The sequence below is a fragment of the Anabrus simplex genome, chromosome 1 (assembly GCF_040414725.1).
Source record: "Anabrus simplex isolate iqAnaSimp1 chromosome 1, ASM4041472v1, whole genome shotgun sequence".
Classification (NCBI taxonomy): domain Eukaryota; kingdom Metazoa; phylum Arthropoda; class Insecta; order Orthoptera; family Tettigoniidae; genus Anabrus; species Anabrus simplex.
Window position 1 is genome coordinate 485343413 of NC_090265.1, and position 23724 is coordinate 485367136.

Genomic DNA, 23724 nt, shown 5'->3' on the forward strand with positions numbered 1-23724 from the left:
GTTCTCGAGCCATCCATGTAAACGATGACTGAACCTGGATACCGGCCAACAATGGACAGAAAGAGCCTCCGATAAATCGAAGGGTCTGTGTCTTCCTTCAGGCCAGTGTGCAGATCCAGGATTATTTCAGGACGTCGTACTACCCACGGAGGTACCCCACTTGGTTGTCTGACAAGGCAAACTGAGATACAGACCACTACCAAGTTACAAATTTTCTACAGAGGAACGATTACGATAATTTTTCTACAGAGGAACAACAATTTACGTCAACTTTCAGACATCAAAAATTTTTAAATTTTTATTTATGCCACGCTCAAAAACATTTAGACATCACATAATGGCAATGACTTTTTAAACTAGTGATAACATTTTCATTCCTATTTTATTGTCTGACCATCAAGTTTTAACTTGTACATTTCGTAAAAATGATTCTTGAGAATCATCTTGTATATTTCTCCCATTTTATATTATCTCATTATTAATGGTTTATATTCTGTATTGTAAGATATATATCTTTGTTCATTTAACCTGTTGTGGCTGAGGATGATGTCCAAAGACATCGAAACCTGTCCCTAATAAAAATGTTGTGATTTTGTATTGACAACATAATTTGTATTGATATAAGGTGGATCATTCATACTCTCTTCTGTTATGTGTTAATCTCCTTTCAATACGGACCAAATATGAAGTTTTTAACATTAGATGATTCGGCCCACCAGGCAAAATCTAAAGCCCAATAATATATGGGCTTAAAAATCAAAATAGGAAAATTTTTTATTAAAAAATGTATCATACATAACGTAACCCCTAATTTTCTTAAAGGCACTAACAAATGCCACATCTTTCCTCACCAACAAAAAATTCAATTGAAAACCAACAAAATGTGGTTACAGAATGAACTAAAATTTCTTTATTAGAAAAAGACCTTTTTAAATAACCGTTTGTACCAGACTCACCTTGAGGTCACTTATAGACTCACTAATGCCTAATGGAACATTTTCCAAGACCAAATTTATAATAGACTTTTTAACGTATTATCTCGGAAGCAGACGATTTTAGAGAATAAGTTTGAAGCACTCTTGAGCAAATCAAAATCACTTAACAATTCCTCAAAAAAGTTTAAAGTTTCTAGTACTTCCGAAGACATTGCACAATTTCACCCTCCGCTTATCAATTTATCGAACACTGTAATAAATGAGACAGAAAGCACAATACTTTCCAAAGGTCTAAAGCATAATTGGCCGAATGTCAACACACCGAGTATCGCTTCTAAATTAGTTACTGAGACAGAGGTCGCCATTAATAAAATGCCGAAGGATTCACAAGATGAATTAAGACTGGATATTAAGAAACACCTAAATAAAATATTTACGTCTCCCGGTTTCAACAAAACTAATACAGATTTTCCAGAAAGAACGCACATCCTGGAACTCGAGAGAAAAATCAAGGACAATCAACTTATTATTACTAAGGTGGATAAGGGAAACACTACCATCATTATGGACAGAACAGATTATATTGAAAAAACAAAAAACTTCTTTAATGACAGCTCTTTTTCGGTAGATAACAAAGACCCTACTCAACTAATTCAGCGGAAACTCAAACAAACACTTAAAAACGCATCCTTCCTTTTAACTGAAAAGGAAAAGTCGAGACTTATTAATATGAACCCTAGCTTACCTACTGCGAAAGCACTACCGAAAATCCATAAGACAGGCGTCCCCATACGTCCCATAATAAATTACAGGCCAAGTCCCTTGTACAAACTTGCTCAGTTTATTCAACAATTCCTCAAAAAAACATTTCACTTTTACTTCTAATAAATCTATTAAGAACACCTCTGAACTAATCAAGAAACTAGACGGATTTGACCTACAACCATGCCATACTTTGCACTCTTTCGATATTATCAACATGTACCCGAGCATAAAAACGAGCAAGCTTTTTTCTATTATCGAAAATAATCTAAATCCCAGTAGTCATTTGAGCAAACTTTAAATCTCTGATTTTATGTCCGTTCTGAAACTATTAATACATAATAATTATTTTACATTTGATAACGTAACTTATAAACAAAATGGCTTGGCTATGGGGTCTCCGGCCTCTGGCATATTGGCAGAAATATACTTAGATTTCCTAGAGCACAATGCTATTGACAATAATGAAAGGTTCAATAATATCAAGTTCTGGACTAGATTCGTGGACGATACTTTTGTTATCATTGATGAACCTTCTACTGATGCACTAAACACCCTTACAAACCTTAACAACATAGATCCTCATATCAAATTCACAATAGAATCTGAAATTAATGGTTCCATAAACATTTTAGATTTAATGATCACGAGGCTCCCTTCTTCATTTAAATACAAAATTTACAGGAAACCCACCCACACAGCATCAACAATAAAACAGGATTCAATACACCCCTACTCTCACAAATGTGCTACTTATAATAGCCTAGTTGATCGCGCATTCAAGGTCCCAATGTCAAAAGCAGACTTGAATAAAGAACTCAACATACGTGCGATAGCTAGGTTCAATGGTTATAGTAAGAATTTTATTGAGCGCATTATTTACAAATTCAGTAACTGCTCAAACTCTAATTTAATAAAAGACAAACCCAAATCTAAATTGTTTTCAACTTTTACCTTTAACCACAACATTTACGGTGTTACCAACATTTTCAAGAAGCATAACCTTAACATTGCCTTCTGCACTAACAGCAACATGCATGTTTTGCACAATTCCAATTGAATTAATAAATCCAACCCTTTCACGAAGTCAGGTGTCTACAGGTTTAAGTGTAATGACTGCCGCAGTTCTTATAACAGACAAACCGGTAGGAACTTTAAGATTAGATATGCAGAACACCTCAATGCTGTCAAATACAACAGGTTTTCCGCAGTAGGTCAGCACATTCATGATTACAAACACAAATTTAATGGAATAGATCACAACTTAACAATTTTAGATACGTTGAGCAAAGGCCCTTTGGTAGACACTACGGAGATCTGCTATATACATTTGGACCAATATTTCAATCCGAATCTGAATCTCAATGACATTTCCGAAAAGCCTAGAATTTTATTTGATGTCCTCATATCAGTATTCAACAGTGTCAAGCTCCCTGAAAACATTTGGTTCTATCAGATTTTACATAACAATTTATCACGCTATCCTTCCCTACCACATCCGCCTGACTCGCCCCTTCCATTGCCCCTTCCCCCCCCCCCCTCCCTCTTAACCCGCCACTCTCTCTCTCTTAACACCGTGCTATGCTCCCTGTAAGCTTCAACCTTCAGTTCCTCTCCGCTCTCCGTACAAACAGGCCGATCAAGGTGAGTCCTGTACTTTAAAATTCTCTTAACATAATGCCCTCTTTTCCACTAACTTATTTTAATTCAAAATTTCTTACACTTCAGGTCCCGCATTGGATCGAGAACTTTCTGGTCTTACAACACATACTTATGTCAACACTGTAAACATGATCCACTTGCTTAACCACCTTATGACTCAATGTTTATCTCATGAAAACTGAGATACAGGCCACTACCAAGTTACAAATTTTCTACAGAGGAACAACGATGACGACAATTTTTTTACAGAGGACGTCAACTTTCAGACGTCAAAAATTTTAAAATTTTTATTTATGTCACGCTCAAAAACTTTTAGACATCACATAATGGCAATGACTTTTTAAACTAGTGATAACATTTTCATTCCTATTTTACTGTCTGACCATCAAGTTTTAACTTGTACATTTCGTAAAAATGATTCTTGAGCAGCATGTTGTATATTTCTCCCATTTTATATGATCTCATTATTAATGGTTTATATTCTGTATTGTAAGATATATATCTTTGTTCATTTAACCTGTTATGGCTGAGGACGATGTCCAAAGACATCGAAACCGGTCCCTAATAAAAATGTTGTGATTTTGTATCAACAACATAATTTGTATTGATATAAGGTGGATCATTTATACTCTCTTCTGTTGTGTGTTAATCTCCTCTCAATACGGACCAAATATGAAGTTTTTAACACTATAGTACAGAGCAAAATCGTCAACATATAGCGACGGTATTACTGCTGAACCAGCAGCAACGACAATACCGTTTATGGCAATCTTGAACAGAGTGACACCAAGAACCGATCCCCGTGAGACTCCATTTTCCTGAACACGGTATTGCGAATATGTCCTCCCTACTCGGACACAGAATGGATGGAGGGACAAAAAAATTCCCAATAAATACCGGCAAGTTACCTCAGAATCTCCATTGATGCAGGACTGAAAGGATACCATCTCGCCATGTGGTGTCACGAGTCAAAGAAGACAGCTACCAAATGCTGTTTGCAGAGAAACGTATCCTGGATAGAGCTCTCCAAGCGTACCAAGTCGTCAGTGGTTGATCGAGCGGCTCGAAAGCCGCACTGGTACTCGGACAAGAGTCCTTGTTTCTCCAGACACCACACAAGTCGGCGATTTACCATCCTCTCAAATAGCTCACACAGGCAGTTTGTAAGACAAATCAGTCTGTAACTTCCTGCATACTTAGGATCTTTGTCAGGCTTGAGGACAGGAATGACTACGCCCCTTCGCCACTGAGACGGCAACTCACCCTCTATCCAGATTCGGTTGAACACACGAAGGAGATATAGTAGATTATCATCACTAAGGTGTTTCAACATCTGGTTATGGATGTTGTCTGGTCCAGGAGACGTGTCCTTGCAAAGCGCTAAGCGCTGCAGAGTTCCCACTGCGTAAAGGGCATGTTATAGTCCTCTGAAGCTTGAGTGGCAAAACTAAGGTGATGACGTTCTGCCTCCCGCTTCAGAGCGAGGAAATCATGATGGTAATTCCCGGAGCAAGATACGTCCGCGAAATGACTAGCTAGATGGTTAGCAATCGAGAGTGGTCCAGTGACGACACTGCCTGCAATGGAAATTCCCGGTGCAGAAGATGATCCTTGAATACCCGAAATACGTCGAAGTTTAGTCCACACTTGAGATGATGGAGTATATGACGTCATAGACGACACATATCTCTCCCACGAAGCTTTCTTACTTTGGCAAATAAGAACTCATGCCTTAGCGGGGAGTTTCTTAAATGTTACCAAGTTGGCCACAGTAGGCTGCCTCCGATAACATTTATGGGCTCGACGGCGTTCTTTGATAGCTGCAATTTCTTCGTTCCACAAACGAGTTTTAGGCGAGGAGGCCCTGAGAAAAAAGGAATGGACTCCTCAGCAGCAGCAAGGATAACTTGGGTTATATAAGTTACTAGCTGATGTACCCGTGCTTCGCTACAGAATTCCACATTGTATACAGAATTGTAGATTAGGTAGAGTACACATTGTGAGCAAGACTGTATTAAATTGCATAGCTCTTAACGTTACCCTGGAAACACGACAGAGAAATCACCAAACATCTTTTCTCACATGAAGAGTGCGTTAGTGAATTTTTATTGTAATGGTAGGCCTGCTTGCCTACCATCAGTCTCAATCACGCTGGGGAAATGCATTATAATGGCAGACGCTCACTCTCCACCTACCTTTTTACATCCTCAGAAAGACTGTCTTAGTGGTTTTCCCAACTGAAATGAACATAGGTCATTACAATGACATCTGTAGGAATTATAAGTTAAAAACTTCATTTTCCCGTATTGAACTGAGATTCACAATTAAAATATCAAGGAAGGTTCAACCTTCTCAATACAAAACGTGTTGCATAAGATGTTCACAACATAATATTTATTAAATATTTAGAACCGGTTTCGACGCTCATCGCGCCAACATCAGCTACAAAAATCACAAATGGGCAAAGTACATGTCATAAAAATTGCATTAATAACTCTTGCATGGCTGAATACAAATGGTAGACTGCTTTTTCTTAAAAGCTAGAAGAACTTGAGTAAAATATGATGATGTGATGTGACACATAAAAGCATAGTAGTTTGATGGGTAAGTATTGTGCATAAAATTGAACTGATGCTTTGAACATAAAAGTCTGAATATGATGATAAAACGATGTGGTAAAAACAAAGTAGTAAAATTGTCCACTCTTCTGATGTTCAATTCAGGCACATAAGTCCAGGTCCGAGGTTATATAACAATACCAACAAAAAGATTTTGTCGAGGCCGGGACACCTGATGTTGGGCGATTGAATAAGGTTGATCTTCGAATAAGTCTCAGCTCAACAGGGTGGTGAGTCTTAAAAGAAAGGAAAGAAAAACTAAGTTAGTGAAATGGAAGTCTAAATGGAGTCGCGGCAAAGGATGATAGGATATGAGACTCACCTTGTTTAGCGTGCTGAGTGTGTGGTGTAAGCAATAAGTATTTTAGACTTTAAAGTACAATGATTAGACTTTAAAATATATTAGTGTGTTTATGTAAAAATATTTTATAGAGGTCAACACGCATTTATATTCTACCTAAAATAATATCACTCCAGCAATATGGTGTAAAGATGTAACATGATATTTTATTATAATTATCACGCAAGTTTTATTTATCAAATTTTACTGATAGTCTATTCACAATTGTACATAAGTATAAAAGGGAATCGATTCAACAGAATAAGCAACAATACCTAAGATAGATGCTTAATCAACCCAAGGACGCATTCTGTCAGCCAAAGTGCATGTATATAATAGACAAAGTTTTGTAATTTTAATTTTCAATTTTAACACAACACTTGTAAATTTGTAAGTTTTTAAGATAAGTTTTCACTGAAAATTATGAAACAATATATCATGAAGGTCTTTCAGAGGTATAAGATAGAAATGCAAATGTGATTCTGATATAGCTGAGGATGACCTATGAAGGGTCGAAACCGGTCCTAGATTGTAATACTTTACAAGAAAATAAATATATTGATTAGGTGGAATTTTTCTTTCCTTTTATGACGATTGGTAAATGTCAATACGGAAAATGAAATTCATAAATCAAGATATATGACTTTTATGAATATTTTCTGCCTACATTTGTTTGTTGCAAGAATGTTCAGCATATATTGTTCCATCTACATCTGCGAGCAATTATTATCTATTTTGAAAACATGCAAACCAAAGCACAGAAGCCTGTCGTAAGATAGTAACATTTAAGTGTATTCTGAGACAGCGTTTCTCAAAGATTGACTCCACATAATGAGAAACGGGTACAGAGAAGGGAAAAAAAAAGGGAAAAAAACTTCAAAAATTATGAAGAACAAACATGAGCAACCACTGAAGAGCAAGAGTAATACTTAATGAATATTTTGTTTTGTATTAAAAAGTAACTGTCCGCCTCTGTGGGGTAGTGGTTAGCGTGATTAGCTGCCACCCCCGGAGGTCCAGGTTCGATTCCCAGCTCTGCCACAAAATTTGAAAAGTGGTACGAGGGCTGGAACGGGGTCCACTCAGCCTCGGGAGGTCAACTGAGTAGAGGTGGGTTCGATTCCTACCTCAGCCATCCTGGAAGTGGTTTTCCGTGGTTTCCCACTTCTCCTCCACGCAAATGCCGGGATGGTACCTCACTTAAGGCCACGGCCGCTTCCTTCCCTCTTCCTTGTCTATCCCTTCCAATCTTCCCATAACTCCACAAGGCCCCTGTTCAGCATAGCAGGTGAGGCCGCCTGGGCGAGGTACTGGTCATTCTCCCCAGTTGTATCCCCCGACCCAAAAGTCTGAAGCTCCAGGACACTGCCCTTGAGGCGGTAGAGGTGGGATCCCTCGCTGAGTCCGAGGGAAAGGCCAACCCTGGAGGGTAAACAGATTAAGATAAGAAGAAGATAAGATTAAAAAGTAACTTCCTGTATATTATTCTTTGTGTGATTTACCTATTTAATTGAACAAATTGCTATTTTTTATTACTCAAAACGAATAAAAAAATTATGTGTTTACTTACAGAATGTAAAATTTCTTAAAAATTGACATTACTGCATATTTTAAAATTATTATTATCATCATCATCTAATCCACATGTGGATTTGCCACAGACATTGCATCTAAAGAAAAGTGAATCTACAAACTGAAAACAAAACATCCTGAGATTTAAAAATTTGTTTTGCGTCGCACCGACACATATAGATAGATCTTATGGCAATGAAATAATAGGAAAGGCCTAGGAGTGGGAAGGAAGCGGCCATGGCCTTAATTTAGGTACAGCCCCAGCATTTGCCTGGTGTAAAAATTAGAAACTAAGGAAAACCATCTTCAGGGCTGCCGCCAGTGGGGTTCGAACCCACTATCTCCTGCATGCAAGCTCACAGCTGAGTGCCCCTAACCACATGGCCAACTCGCCCAGTCATGAGATTTAAAAAGAATATTGTACATAAGTCTGAAATATGTAACAATGTCAGGCATTGTAGAGACAGTTCTTTAGAATAGCTACTGAATGTTTTATTATCAATGTTATGATCTTTTCTTGGATGCACTTCTCTATTTTGTTTGTCACACACCAGCTTAAAAAAATGTTGGTAGAGTATCATGATTCAGCCCATTTTCTTTTCTCCTTTTTAACTTGAACCTCTATGGGCTGCGTGTTAACAACCAAGCTCATTTTCAGTGTCTGTGTCTTGCTCATCTTCTAGCTTTGACATCCTGCCAGTATCTCTTGAGCCCGTCGATCAGCACTTTCTTCCGCCCCTCTGGTAAAGGGCCTCTTCGTCTTCTGGGTTCTGTCTCTACCATAAAACACTGATAGCTTTTCACCATCCTTCTGAAACTAACCCTGTCATTGATTTCATCCCCTATAATACCCTCCTCCCTCAGATCTTTCTCACACTCTTGGAACCGTCTCAACATAAGATGCCTTTTGTTTTAAAAAATTCCAAATTTTCTTTGTGAGCCAGTCATTATTCATACGGAAGATGTGCCCATATAACAGCAATCTTCTCTTTCTAATTGCTGTTGTTATCGGTTCCATCTCCCTGTATACATCTTTATTGGATTTCAGTTGAACCTGCCCGTTAACCCATCTGTTGCCTAAAATTCTTGCGTAGTAGCCTGCATTCTCTTTTAAGTAGTTGATTGACTAGTCGATTCATGCACAGGGTCTCTGAAGCATATAACCCTTCTGGATTAACAACAGTACTGTAATATCTTAATGTGACTCAGAATCTCAGCATCTTCTTATTATAGATTATTTTAGTCAATTGGAATGCTCACTGTAATTTCCGGATGCGGATATTGGTCACTTCCTGTTCTAACCTATTCTCTTTGATTACTTCACCAAGGTACCTAAACTCTTCCAATCTTTCCATGATCTGTTAACATCCATTCTAGACCATCACTGATGTTCATCATGTATTTCGTCTTCTCAAAGGATATTTGTAGTACAACTTTAAGAAAGTGTGGCATAATCGGTTCATAAATTTTTTCTTCTCATTGTCCACTTCTTTGGACTGAGTAAATGATTGCTCAAAGCAAATGGTTGGATCAATGATTTCTGTTGCATTTTGTCTTTACTGATGGGGGGTAATGTCAATATATCAATTGCTACAGTTTGTCACACCAGACATTGAATCTCTTCGTACAATTCTAACCCTACTTGTGCAGGAAGGTGGCAATTATTGAGCAAACTATATTATGTCGCTTTTTTTAATGTTATATTTCATTTAATAATGCAATAACAAATTGCTCTATGTATTTACTAGAACGTTTCCATTACACAATAAAGTAGTTTGTGCTTGTCACTAAAACATAAAATTCACGTGTTCAAATAAAACATGTTCTAGAAAGGTATTACATATACTGGTTCATTTTCCTACTCCCTGCTACCACTTGAATGCTCCATCACTTTGGCATCAAGTGTTGAGAACACGGGAGACGTATTATATTATGTCACTACAGTACTAGTTGGTTGCGCCTGATTTAAATACTATCTAGAGAGTAAGCAGCTACTGTAGGCATTTAGTCTAATTTGAGAAGCTGAAAGACACAAAAACTTAACCACCTTTTGTGTGTGTGCATAACTAGCAAGTAACTTAAACCATAAATAAAATGAGAACAAACCCTAAGTGCAGCTGTTTTAAGTTCAGGTAGATCGTTACATGTAGCCAAGTCGAAGGCACACCACAGACTGTCTACATCCTTGGGCCAGAGATATTTAAGACAAAGCATCTTCAACTCATCCATTAGATAGCGATCTGCCAAGTAATACAGATCCTTTGCATTTTCTCTAGACTCCAAAGACCAATTGCAACCATATGTATATCTGGAACAAAAGATTGACAGACCAAATGATTCCATACAATCAATTATGGAGCAACATTAAGAAGAAGAAGAAGAAGAAGAAGAAGAAGAAGAAGAAGAAGAAGAAGAAGAAGAAGAAGAAGAAGAAGAAGAACAAGAACAAGAAGAACAAGAAGAACAAGAAGAAGAAGAAGAAGAAGAAGAAGAAGAAGAAGAAGAAGAGAGTGGCTTACCCATGCAAAGATTAGAAAAGCATACCTTCATCAGCTGAAAAACAGAGGCTTATGTACACTTGACAGTACAAAAAAAAATGGCTGGCAAAGAAATATTTCATTTTATACATTCTCGAAATGCAAGGATATTCGTAAGCTGTGGGTAGCCAATAGCCAAAGAGATGATACTTGGAATCCTACCACCTGCCCAATATGTTCATCCTATTTCAAATATGAGAATTTTGAAAGTCATCTACTGTGAAAGCCAATTTTTGGAATTTATTAATTAATTTGACCATTTTTACAGTCTATGTTGGTCCAAACTGACTAACTACAATCACTGTGAATACCATACCTCTGATGAATGAAAAGTGCAGATGATAAATCTAGTAAACAACAGTATATTTATTTCATACTAATTCTTCAATCACACAACTTTTGAGACCAATATAATACTCTTGTTCAACAACTTCAAATTAATGGATTACTTTTGTTTGAATAATTTTGTCAATAAACTTACCTAAAAATAAATACATAATTTAAAAACATTCTTCTTAATTCTAAATCCTAAGATTGGTTGGCAGCAATTCATCTTCTCCACTCTTCTCTGCAATCCGCTAATCTCTTCATTTCCGCATATGAGCCTGTTCCTACGTCATCTTGATCTGTCTTGAATATTGCAGTCTAGGTCTTCCTCTTTCTCTTTTACCTTGAATCATTCCTTCCATAACATTAACTATGAAACCATTGTGCCTATAGGGATGGCCAATTAATTGGTCTCTTCTCTTTCTTATTGTTGCTAAAAAGGATCCTTTTCCACCTATTCGTCGAACTTCTTCATTGGTGAGTTTTGCTGTCCATGAGATCTTTTCCATCCTCCTCCAGAACCACATCTCAAATGCTTCCAGACGTTTCTTATCACATGCACTAATAGTCCACATTTCTGAACCATACAAGGCCACACTCCAGACATAGCACTTAATAAATCTCTTCTTAGTCTCCACATTTAAATTCCTTGATGTAAGTAGTATCCTTTTCTTGTAATAAGCAATCTTTGCTTGGGAAATTCTTTTTTTTTGCTAGCGGCTTTACGTCGCACCGACACAGATAGGTCTTATGGCGACGATGGGATAGGAAAGGCCTAGGAGTTGGAAGGAAGCGGCCGTGGCCTTAATTAAGGTACAGCCCCAGCATTTGCCTGGTGTGAAAATGGGAAACCACGGAAAACCATCTTCAGGGCTGCCGATAGTGGGATTCGAACCTACTATCTCCCGGATGCAAGCTCACAGCCGCGCGCCTCTACGCGCACGGCCAACTCGCCCGGTGGGGGAAATTCTACTCTTTATGTCGACTGAACTTTTGCCATCTGGAGTGATTTTACTTCCTAAGTAGGTAAAAACATTTACTTGCCTTAGTGGTATATCACTAACTCTGATGTCAACTGTAATATGCTGGCGGTTGCATACCATAATTTCGGTCTTTTTTGTATTCATTTTCATGTTATACTTATCTCTCAACATCTTATTCATTCTTATTAATGCACTATGTAGTTTCTCTTCGTTCTCCTCTATGACAGCTATGTCATCAGCAAATCTTATTTTGATTTCTACTCCATTTATCTATATCCCTTCCATATCCTCTTTACGTTCCTCAGTGCCTTTCTCAATATACAGGTTGAAGAGCACTGGTGACAAATTACATCCCTGTCGTACTCCTTTCTTTATATAAGCCTCCCATACTTCACCATTTATGTTTATGATGCCTCTTTGGTTGTTATAGAGAGTTCATATACTATTCGCCTATCTCTAAAATCTAGACCAACACTAGTCAATCTTCATTAACATATTCCAGTTCACATTATCAAAAGCCTTTTCTAAATCCACAAATGCAATAATAAAATAATATCACAGCTTATTCTTCGTGACTAATGAGGCCTCATTATATTCTCTATTCATATACTTGTTTTCTGTATGTTATCTTTTTGCTAGTGGCTTTACATCGCACCGACACAGACAGGTCTTAAGGCGACGATGACATACCGGCAAAAAAACTGTCCAACACGAGAAGGGCCGGGCATCAAAGGAGGGACCCTGCTACATTACCCCAAACCGTTCGTATCCAATCTTGTACGAGTGACGTGTCCATCCACCCTTTTTCTTGAATACGAACGTGGATCACTCACGGAAATTTTGCTTTGGGCATTGTTTTTCGTTTTAGATCAATGTAAGGTGTAAGCTTTCTGACATCAGCTGTTATAGCAAGCATTGAAGTACATCGTTGTTTTTTGCTTCCAGTAGCGCATACGTTAACATTGTATGATCCTTTCTTATCGATTGTTCGACTTTGTGGCATATGGAAACTGATTGGCGTCTGATCTGCGGATCCTATAAGGAAGATCAAATGTTCCTCACTTTACGTTTCTCAATCACAAAGCGATGAAATTGGTTTAAATCATTCGTCATTTTTTGGCATAATGATGTTCTTCGCCAAAGAGGAAGTCTATTTCTCTTCATAAAATTAATGAAGACTCGGCTAACCTTAAATCCGAGACACTGATTCCATGTGCAGCGGATATTTCACATTCTTTAAAATACTGCATTTCGTGAGAAATTGATTATCCAACGTTGCGTAACAAAATCATATATTTAAGCAGATCCTTCTCTATTTGCGGAAACTTGCTGCTTTTTGGTCCGTGAAATGCTTTGTGAGACTTGTTGGCCGCTTGAAGTGCACTTCTGTTACCGCAAATTTCATTTGGGTATTGAATACTCGCTGCCCTATTCTCGTATGTTTCAGCGTAACTGATCACCGCGAGTTAGTCCTGCAACTAATTCCTCCTCAGTTGAAAATATAGGTGACAGCAAGGAGGTTCTTGACACACCTATATCCCCCGCTCCTCCACCTCCTCAGGTGCAAGAGCAAGGAAGAACGCATCATCAATATTACACCAGACACAAGACTGTGAAAGAATGACAGGAGTTACTGTTCCAAAGGAAAGCAGGCTTAATATAAATTGACAACTAGGAATTAGTTATATTTTCATCTGCATTAATAATAAGAGCCACATTGTGATATCTGGATTTCTTCATTTCGACAATTACTTATAAATTGTATAATTTTTAATTTATAAATTGACCTTTTTTCATGAATTATTAAGAAAAGAATATTCATTTAGGACATATTCTCTATGGAATATTGTACAAGTGTTTCCTTGACGACTGCTTTCAATTGTAGACATAATTTATATATTTTCTCTTGAGTTTTTTGTTTGTTTTTAATGTTGTCAATCTTATGTTAATTTTAAGGACACTTCCTCTTAAGCATTACTTTGTCAATTTATATATTTTTCATCTAAACAGTGTTTATGTGGCTGAAGATGTTGATAAAATACGAAACATGTACCACTTTTAACTATTAAATTGCCTTAAGCAATCATTGTATCGACTAGGTGGAAAATAATAAATACTTAATTGTGAATTTAGTATGATGCAGTATTACTCGAATACTGTGGACTGACAAACAATTTTGAGATCACAGAATGTCCCGTACCCGAAACACTTGTAAAACTAGTGCAGTGGGATTTCCTGCCGGCTAATAACAGCACATTGCCCTGTATTTGGAATGCCCGCTTTCGCAAAAGGAAGCCTGCTACTTGAGTAGTTGACATCTTTATTTCAAAACGCATCCGGAGCTGCGTGATGGATGTTCGAGGTTGTGGGAGCGTCAAATACGTGAACATTTGTTTTTCTCCACTTTGGACCCAAAAATATTGGGATGCGTAAATTATGCAAGGGCGTTAATTACGCGAAAGAATATGGTAGTTTCTTTATCAGACGGTAAAATGAATGGAAATTTATAGGTATCTCTGAACACTTGGAGATAACGTTTGTTATATTTTTGGCCATAACGAGAAAATTAACTACCTGAAACTGTCACCGACACAACCCCGTTAAAAACATTCAACTCATTAAAATTATGCACTTAAAAACGCAAAACTACCACATACAAAACAATTCTATATGTCCCATACATTATTAACATACGATTTTGGCAGTGGGGGAAAGCATACAAACGCAAGAAAAAACGAGGCCTAAAACTCTGACGAAACTACGCACAACATTTATCAACAAGAAGGATTGGCTATGGTATCGCCGGCCTCGAGTATCTTAGCCGAGATTCACTTGGATTTTATGGAACACACCAAAAGTGATAATAACTTCGACAACATCCTTTTCTGGGCAAGAGATGTAGACGACACCATACTAATTATGGATGAGAGCATCACATATACTGCTACGACCCTCATTAATCTAAATAACATTGACCCGCATATAAAATTCACACTTGAATCCGAAAATGAACGGAAATTTAATTTTTTTGACTTAACTTTTACCAGGCACCCAAGCTACTACCCAAGCAGTCACTACAATCTGTCAAGATTCTTCACACCCCCAAATAGTTGCCTCTGTGGATCACTGGTACAGTGTCGGCCTCCGGATCCCAAGATATCGGGTTCAAACCCGGCAGAGGTAGTCGGATTTTTGAAGGGCGGAAAAAAGTCCATTGACACTCCATGTCGTACGATGTCGGCATGTAAAAGATCTCTGATGACACAATTGGTGTTTACCCAAGACGCCCAAAAGAATTTCGGTTTACTTGGTCTGCCATCTAGTGGGCCTAGAGTAAAACGGAACGTTGAAATTGACGAGCAGCCAGCCAGATGGCATCAAATTGAAATGTCTGCACATGGTAGTTGAGGCCATACGATTAAAAAACAAATTACACCCCCAAATTCACAAACGAGCAGCGTACAACACATGGAGTAACAAGCCTTCAATGTTCCAATGTCTAAAAGAGACCTCAAAAAGGAGTTGAACACCATTTGTAATATAGCTAAATCTTATGGATACAATAGTTTCTTTATTGCTATTTGTTTAACGTTGCACCGACACAGATATGTCTTATGGCGACGATGGGACAGGAAAGGCCTAGGAATGGGGAGGAAGCGGCCGTGGCCTTAGTTAAGGTACAGCCCCAGCATTTGCCTGGTGAGAAAATGGGAAACCACGGAAAACCATCTTCAGGGCTGCCGACAGTGGGGCTCGAACCCACTATCTCCCGAACACTGGATACTGGCCGCACTTAAGCAACTGCAGCTATCGAGCTGAGTGTTTCTTTATTGAAAAAGTAATCAATAAGTATAAATACCGCCACTCTACCACTTTGAAAAAAGATATATGAAACAACTCCTCATTTTCCTTTATGTTCAACAAACAAATTTACAAAGACACCAATATCTTTAAAAAGCACGATGTACAAGTAGTCTTCAAAACCAACAATAGAAATGCACAAGTCTTACATAATGCCACATCCATAAACAAGTTCAATAGTTTTTCAAAATCAGGAGTATACAGGATTATTTGCAACAGCTGTAATTCTTCTTATGTCAGACAGACCAGGAGGACTTTTAATATAAGGTACTCGGAACACGTCAATGCCCTGAAGTACAATAAATCTTCAACTGTAGGACAGCATATACATGACTATAATCACAAATTCAGACATAAAACAAGATATAGAAATTCTCAAAGTCAAAAACAAAGGACCCCTCCCTGCTTCATACATATAGATCAATATTTTAAACCGAAGTATAATATTAATGACATTTCAGAAAAGCCAAATTTCCTATTTGAACTTCTAATTCCCATTTTTAGAAACGTCAAACCAACAAGTCATAATTCAGTTTTTCATAATATTCACAGCACCTTTCCTCAGCAGCCATCTCTTTTCCCACATTCTTCGGCCCCGCCTTAATTCGCCCCTCCCCCCCCCCCCCCCCCCTTCTTTCAACGACTTGACCCTTGCCTCACCCCGTCAACCCATGCCCCGCCTCTCTCTCCTTGCCCCGCCCCTTCCTTTTCCTTTGAATCTCACAACCATTAGTATGAGGCACACAACAATACACCACGCACCACATACTGAAACGAGAGGTATGGTCTCATAACCTATGCTATTTGACTAACACGATCTCAGTCTCTCTCCTTCTATTAATTTTTATCTAATTTAATCTATCATTTATTCAGGTTGAATTCATGGACACCGCAATGAATTGCAAATTTATACCAGCCACAAATTAAGAATGTGTCAGTTTTAACCATATCATCATGTGCCGTCCTGACAATGTCCAACAGCATTCCGCATGATTTTAACAAGCGCTACGGGAACATTTCATTTTATTCACGTTGGTCTATGTGGAAACACCAACTAGCAGTTTACAGTGGCATCCAGTGGCTTGCATACTGCTAACACCACTGAAGTAGATTTGGTGACTGATGATCTGACTAAAGAATCAACATTTACCAGTTCCAGTTTTGCAATTGAAATTGTAATGATTAGCAGTGATGGAACTAACAAATTCTATGAATATCAATACAAGAAAGAGTCTGGATGATGAGCAAACTCCAGATACTAAGAATATAGGGCCTAATTTATTTTTCAGATTTTGCACTTCGTTCATCCCAGATTGTAATGTTAATTGTGTGTTTTGTACATTAGTTTTCATGTCAGTTGTGTGTTTCTATATTTGTTTAGTTATTAGATGTATTACATTAAGGCTGTAGATGGCCAACCAAGGCCGAAACTAGTCCCAAGTTTGGTAATGTAATTCAATAATATTGCATAATACAGTATTGAAAAAGGTGGACCATACAGCATTAATTTAATAATTATTATTGTATATTTTAGAGTAAAAATGACGGGTCACTTTTAAGTACACCACTGGTCATTTATAAAGTTTAGACATGTAATGTCAGTTCTATCAGAGATGAAGGACGGCACGGCTGGATTTCCGGCTGCAGCGTCCTTTTGAATAGGCTCATTTCCTTTCGCTGAAAAGGCTAATAACCTTGTTTTTCTTCTATTTAAATTCATGGTTTATAAACAGTGCATTTCACATCCTCACTCTATAAAAGAACCACTAAAAATGCCTTTGTCAAGAGCAAGATATAAACATTGTGTCTCACAAGAAAGATTTGAACCGAGTAATATTTGATTGTTCGCTTAGAGCTAAAACAATGCATTTGGATTTATGCTTATAGATGCTTAAAATATTTAGAATCATTTTGTAGTAACATGACTTATGTTTGTTTAGCTCCAAGATGCATTAAGACTTGCATCATTTTAAACTTGCTTATTCCCTTTTTAAATGAACTTTTAGACTTAATTCAATTAGTTCTAATGCAAGAGGCCATAGGAACCTTGTTTTCAATGTTTTCTCAATTTTGGCAAAAAATGGACTTACATTAGTCTCGTTCTCTCAGGTGCAAAAACCGTCCCCACAATTACACCCTGGGGTGTAAAAAATTCTCATGCTTGCCGTGGCAAGGTATACATTAACCAAACAAGCCGATCCATTGGTACTCGTATCAAGGAACACCAATGAAATATTCATCTCAAGCAGCCAGACAAGTCAGCAATAGCTGAGCATACTCTATCACTGGGTCATGATGCTGTGTTCCAAGATGTTTGAATTCTAACCCACACAAAAGTCTACACGTGTAGGATTATACGGGAAGCAGTGAAATACATTAAAATTTTTATAATTTCCTTCTGAAAGCGTGGAGCAAAGTTCTCTACTAAATAAAGAACTTCACCTTGTTTTCTTGATGTGGGTTCAAAAGCTATATTATCATGTTAATAATACATATGAAGTTAGGTTGCATATTGAATTCTTTGGCTACTGAATTACACCTTTCTTTTTCTGCAAAATGCATAGCATTTAATTTGAAAGCCGTTGTAACTCTACAGTTGTTTTTTGTATTACTAAATTCTATAATTTACACAAAACATTAGCAGGTGGATAATAAGGGAAAAGCTTCAGGATGAACAGAATCGAAAGTAAGAAGCTCGCAGAGGAAATGCAAAAGTTTACATACTAGATTACTAATACACTCATGTTCATAAAAACCAGAACATTTTGAAAGACTAGAGATAGGAAGTTCATATTCACAGGACATGTGCATTAGTAAGTTCTGGAGAAATGATCACCATTTGAACCATGTCGGCCCTTAGGTTCAAGGTCCACATCGACATCTTGGCGCAACACCACCGAATGGTAAAATGCGTCTGCAGCTCTTGTTGTTGCTATAAACCAAAGGTAATGGATCAGTGTAACTTGAGCAGACGTGCTGGATGCCTCGCAGATGTATGCGAGAATCGTACCGTCAAAAGAGTTTGAAAGAGCGCATTCTTGACATGAGAGAACGTGATGCATCCATCTGGGAAATTGCTGCTCGTGTGGGACGAAGAGTGTCTGCCGTGCAACAGGTGTGTGCTGAATGGTTCACAGAAGGCCGTAGAACACAATGAGATGGGTCTGGTCGCACCACACAGACCCCCCCTCCCCCCACAAAGAAAATCAACACCTCTTCCGAATGGCATTACAGGACAGATCTGCGTCCTCCTCGGCTCTGGCACAACAGTGGAACAGTGTAACACATCGTACACTATCAGGAGTGACAGTCCGTCACCGTTTATTACAGTCTGGGTTACTGGCGCGTCGTACACTTCTCGGCCTATCTTTGACTAATGTGCATGAACATGCTAGGCTACAATGGTGTATGGAACGACGACACTGGGGACAGGAATGGCAGCAGATAGTATTTTCAGACAATTCCAGGTTCTGTTTGTTTGAAAATGATGGCCGCATTTTGGTTTGCCGCCGGCAGGAGGAAACGCGTAATACTGACTGCATTCGTACAAGACATACAGGGCCAATTCAAGGCCTTATGGTGTGGGATGCTATTTGGTACAACCACAAATCCCAGTTGGAGCGTGTCCAGGCCACTGTGACCAGTTTCACCTATGTGAATGACATCTTGTGACCTGTAGACATACCCTTTCTGCACGACACCCCAGATGCCATACTTCAGCAGGACAATGCATGACCACATGTTGCTGCATGAACACATCCATTCTTGTTGTCACAGGATGTCAGGCTGTTGCCCTGGCCCGCCTGTACACCGGACTTCTCGCCAATCGAAAACGTGTGGGATATGGTAAATGATGGGTTCGACGCTGTGACCCAATGCCAACCACCACTGTGGAGCCAGGTGAATGCAGCATGGATGGCTATACCCCAGGATGCCATTTGTGCCTTATAAGCGTCGATGCCATCACACATGGAACAACTTATCAGTGCCTATGGAGGACCCCTGCCTACTAGGCAACAGGACACATGCTGAATCTAGATGACTGAAATGCCAGTCATTTCTGCAGAACATACTAATGAACATTACCTGTGAATATGAACTTCCTATCTCTACTCTTTCAATGAATTCTGTTTATTATGAACATGCGTGTACACTAAAGAAGAAAAGTTAGAGTAAGATGTGCAGGCAGGAAAATGCATAAAACTAGGAGGAATGACAAGAAGGAAAAAATAACTAAACAGTGAAGTTTATAACCTATGATTAATGGTGGTGGTGGTGGTGGTGGTGGTGGTGGTGCAACCCGCTTCTATAACAGGTTAAGATAATGAAATGTAAACAAACATATGTATTACCCGACCAAGGCGAATGGATCCGCGGAAAGAATGTGAAGTAGTATTGTGACGGTGGCGCAGCGCACGGAAATACCGTATAATTAGGTTCAATGAGCTAGAATAACATAGAGAGGCAGAAGCACTGCCTGGCTGAAGCTAATTGAATGAACATCTGCCATGTTTCCAGTGGTCACATAAGCAAGGGGGCATGGCTGACGAATGACTAAAAATGTTGAAAATACACATTATAGAATCACTGGTGCAAAATTAAAGACCGTTAGGTCGTTGGTCCGATTAGATGATATGTTGTCTCAACATTTACATTGTGAAGTTCTTTGACATGCTGTGTTTGTTCGGAGAATTTGAGACCTTTAAGATTGATTTAGCTAAACACCTGTGTATCTGTTTAATTGAAAGAGCAGGCATATGATATATATATAGTATTTGAGTAAATAACCAAGAAGAAGAATAAAACATACTAACATGTTTGGCCGCTCTGCTCGGTCTTCTCATCCCAATATCAACTTCAATTTTTCTCCTAGTAAATCATTATTCTAAAAATACTCTTGAACTTCCACGTCACTCGTCACTTTAGCACTCACTAATATCAATGGAATATCTACATTAGGTTTTCAGAACACTTAACATCTTTCATAATCGAACACAATGGGCTCGCATTTTTATCGTGAAAGTCTGAAAAAGGCTTCTTTACACCAACGTTTAAACTCTTCTTTGTCTTTCTGTGACTCTTTAGTATACTTTGTTCCTTGAGGTAAATTAATGTTGTTATGCAAAAGCTAATTGTTGTATGTGGTTGAATAAGTATCAGGTGACAATTTAAGATATTTCCTAGGAATGTGAATTGGTTCACTATTCTCAACAGGAAAAACAATTTGCTGACAATAAACTTAAAGAGTCAAACATTTGATTCACACAACAGTGTCATTATCTACAGCAAAATTCTTGCGATGAATGCACTGAATCTATGTCTCTCAAAAACCTTCATCATTATCTTGTCGCTGCAACCACTGATCCTTTTCATCTCTCCATAACCTTGGCATCCCATAATCTCAACTTCCTCTTCAATGATCTTCATCCGTGGTTTCCCCTCTGCCTTTCTTTCCCATCACCTTGCCTTCGAACAAGTTCTTTATGAAGTCATTATGCCGGAGAAAGTGACCAAAAACTGACGCTTTTCTCCTTTTTTATCATTCTTATTAAATGTCTCTGTGTGTTTATTTCTCAGTTGTAATCGTGCAAGCGAAGAGGAAGGTTGTTGAGTGAGTGAGTGCTGACATGGGGATTTCAATAGAATTGTACCGGGCGACGATAGGTCGTCGGCACGGTAGAGTCAGGAATACGAGGCGCAGTATGAGTGGCAGAACCGGACAGCAGGTGAGTTTGGTTTCAATTTTGATGGCTGCATCAGTGATGGCAGTGTTGTTGGTTATTGGAGGGGTCGAAATGAACCCTGGACCTGATCATGAGAATGTGGTTGGTTGGGAAGACATGAGAAGATAAGGGAATTTAGTAAGGCCCAAACTGAACAAATGAGAGAGCTATTACAAGAGCAATCTAGTGATATACGAGAAATGGTGAAAGAGGAGATAGGAAAAGTGACTGAAAGGGCGGTCCAAAATAATAAAGAAATATCAAGTTTGAGGGATAAAGTGAGGAGAATGGAGGAAGAGATAAAAGAGTTGAGATGGCAGGAGAAAAAAAGACAAGAGGAAACCCGAAAGAAAAATATTTTTATATATGGGCTACCAGAGAACACTAAAGAAGACCTGGTATTCAAAGTGCTGGAGCTAATTAACGAGAAGATGAAAATTAGCTGCAGAGAGGCCGATATAGAAGAACTAGAGAGAATGGGGAAAACAAAATGCAAGAGACCAGTGAGAGTGAGATTTGTATCAAACTTACTAGTGAGAAAGATTCTGCATAGTACAAGTCGGTTGAAAGGTGAGAACATATGGATCAAACAGGAGATGGAAAAAGAAGCCTTCAGGAACCAGAAAATGCTACAGTTTCACCTAGGGAAAGCTAGACGTGAAGGATTAAGGGCCTACATAAGACGCAACAAATTAGTGGTGGGGGACAGTAACTGGACGAGGACCTGGGGAGTAGAGCAGTTAAAGAATATGTACAATACAGCGAGTACATTGGCCGAGGAGGAAGGTGAACGTACGAGGCAGCTGAGATCAGCAGAATGCGGAGCAGAGAGGGACAACCAGCCAGCGATGCAACAAGGACAGAGAGAGGAAGTAACAGATGCTGAAACAACGATTAGCGAAGGCAGTCCAGGCGACCTTCAGAGGCAGCTGAGTGCAGACTCTCTGAAAGAAGCAACACCGAAACGCAGACGTGTGAATATCAAGGACTTCTTGCTCAGAAAAGGTAATGCAAATGAGGGTAGCCTTGATAGAGAAGGTGTTAACACTCTAGATGAGAACCCTGAAGATCTAGGTGTAACAAGGATTACGAGGTCCAAGAAGATCAGCCAGAGTGAGGGACAAGGGAGAAAGACATAACTAGAGATAAGAGTAGGGTGTATCAATATTGAAGGCCTTAGGAGTAAGTTACGGAATGAAGCTTTTAAAGAGTTATTACATAGTTTGCATATTCTCGCATGTGTGGAAACCTGGATTCCACCAAAAACTATTATAGAAATAGGAGAGTTCACAGTCTATTATAAGTCAAAAGAGAGACGAACCGAAAGGGGCAGATACCCGGGTGGAATAATGGTAATGGTTAGGGAGGATTTGCAAGCTAGAATAATTCAGATAGAATCAGAAATGGAGGAAATGATGTGGGTCAGAATAAAGATGTATGATGAGAATGAGACAGACTTATGTATTGGTTTTGTCTACAACCCTCCTGAAACCTCGCCATTTGCGAAAAGGGTTTTCTTTGATGAGTTGGCATTAGAACTTCATAGAGTACAAAATATTTTTGAGGATACAGGCATTCTTATAATGGGGGATTTCAATGCGAGGGTTGCAGACCAGAAGCCGGTATACGACAAGGAGACAGAAGCTGTTTATGTAAAAAAGAGAGTGAGCCAGGATAAGGGTTGTAATAAAAATGGAGAAAAGTTGCTAGAGCTATGTGGTACGATAGAATTATATATTTTGAATGGATGGTGGCATGGCGACGAATTAGGGAACCTGACATACATTATGGAAACAGGGGGTAGTAGCATAGACTTGGCGTTATGCTCCAGGAATGCGTTGCCTGTGATTAAAAGTATGGAGGTTAAGGAATGGGGTGAGTCACATCATCTCCCAATTATTGTCAGAATAAAAGTTAGAGAGGGTAAGACACCAACAAGCAATATGATAAAATACAAAGAAACGATAGTCACTAAATATAGGTGGAGAGAGGAGCTAAAAAATGAGTTTATGAATTATTATGATGGAGAAATAGGACAGAAAGTGAAAGCTGGAATAGATTCAATGATCGAGAGTAACCAAACGAATACAGCAGTTAAAATAATTGAAAATTCTGTAAAGATGGCAGGGGAGAAAATGAAGATAAAGGAGGGGCAGAATATAATAGGAAAAGGCTGGTACAATGACGAATGCAGGCATAAAAAGTATGAAGTGATGAAAGCATTGAAGGAGTTTCGGAAGCATGGGGGAGAAAACCATAGGATGGGATTCTGTAACGTGAGAAGAGAATATAGGGAATCACTGTATGCAACTAAGTCTGAATGGCAGGAGCAGAGAGTTGTCGAATTAAATAGCAATGCAAAACAGAATGATAGTAGAAAAGTATGGAGTACTTAACGGGATTT

At 38.6% G+C, this 23724-nt stretch overlaps 1 protein-coding gene across 1 annotated transcript in view; it reads right to left on the bottom strand.

Moving 5' to 3' along the window:
• The window catches only part of LOC136856988 (uncharacterized), a 263664-nt gene that overhangs the window by 95903 nt on the left and 144037 nt on the right, over positions 1–23724 (bottom strand). Inside the window, exon 9 of the mRNA XM_067135311.2 lies at positions 9996–10197. Coding sequence (XP_066991412.2) covers positions 9996–10197 — 202 coding nt within the window. The remainder of the gene's footprint in view (positions 1–9995; positions 10198–23724) is intronic.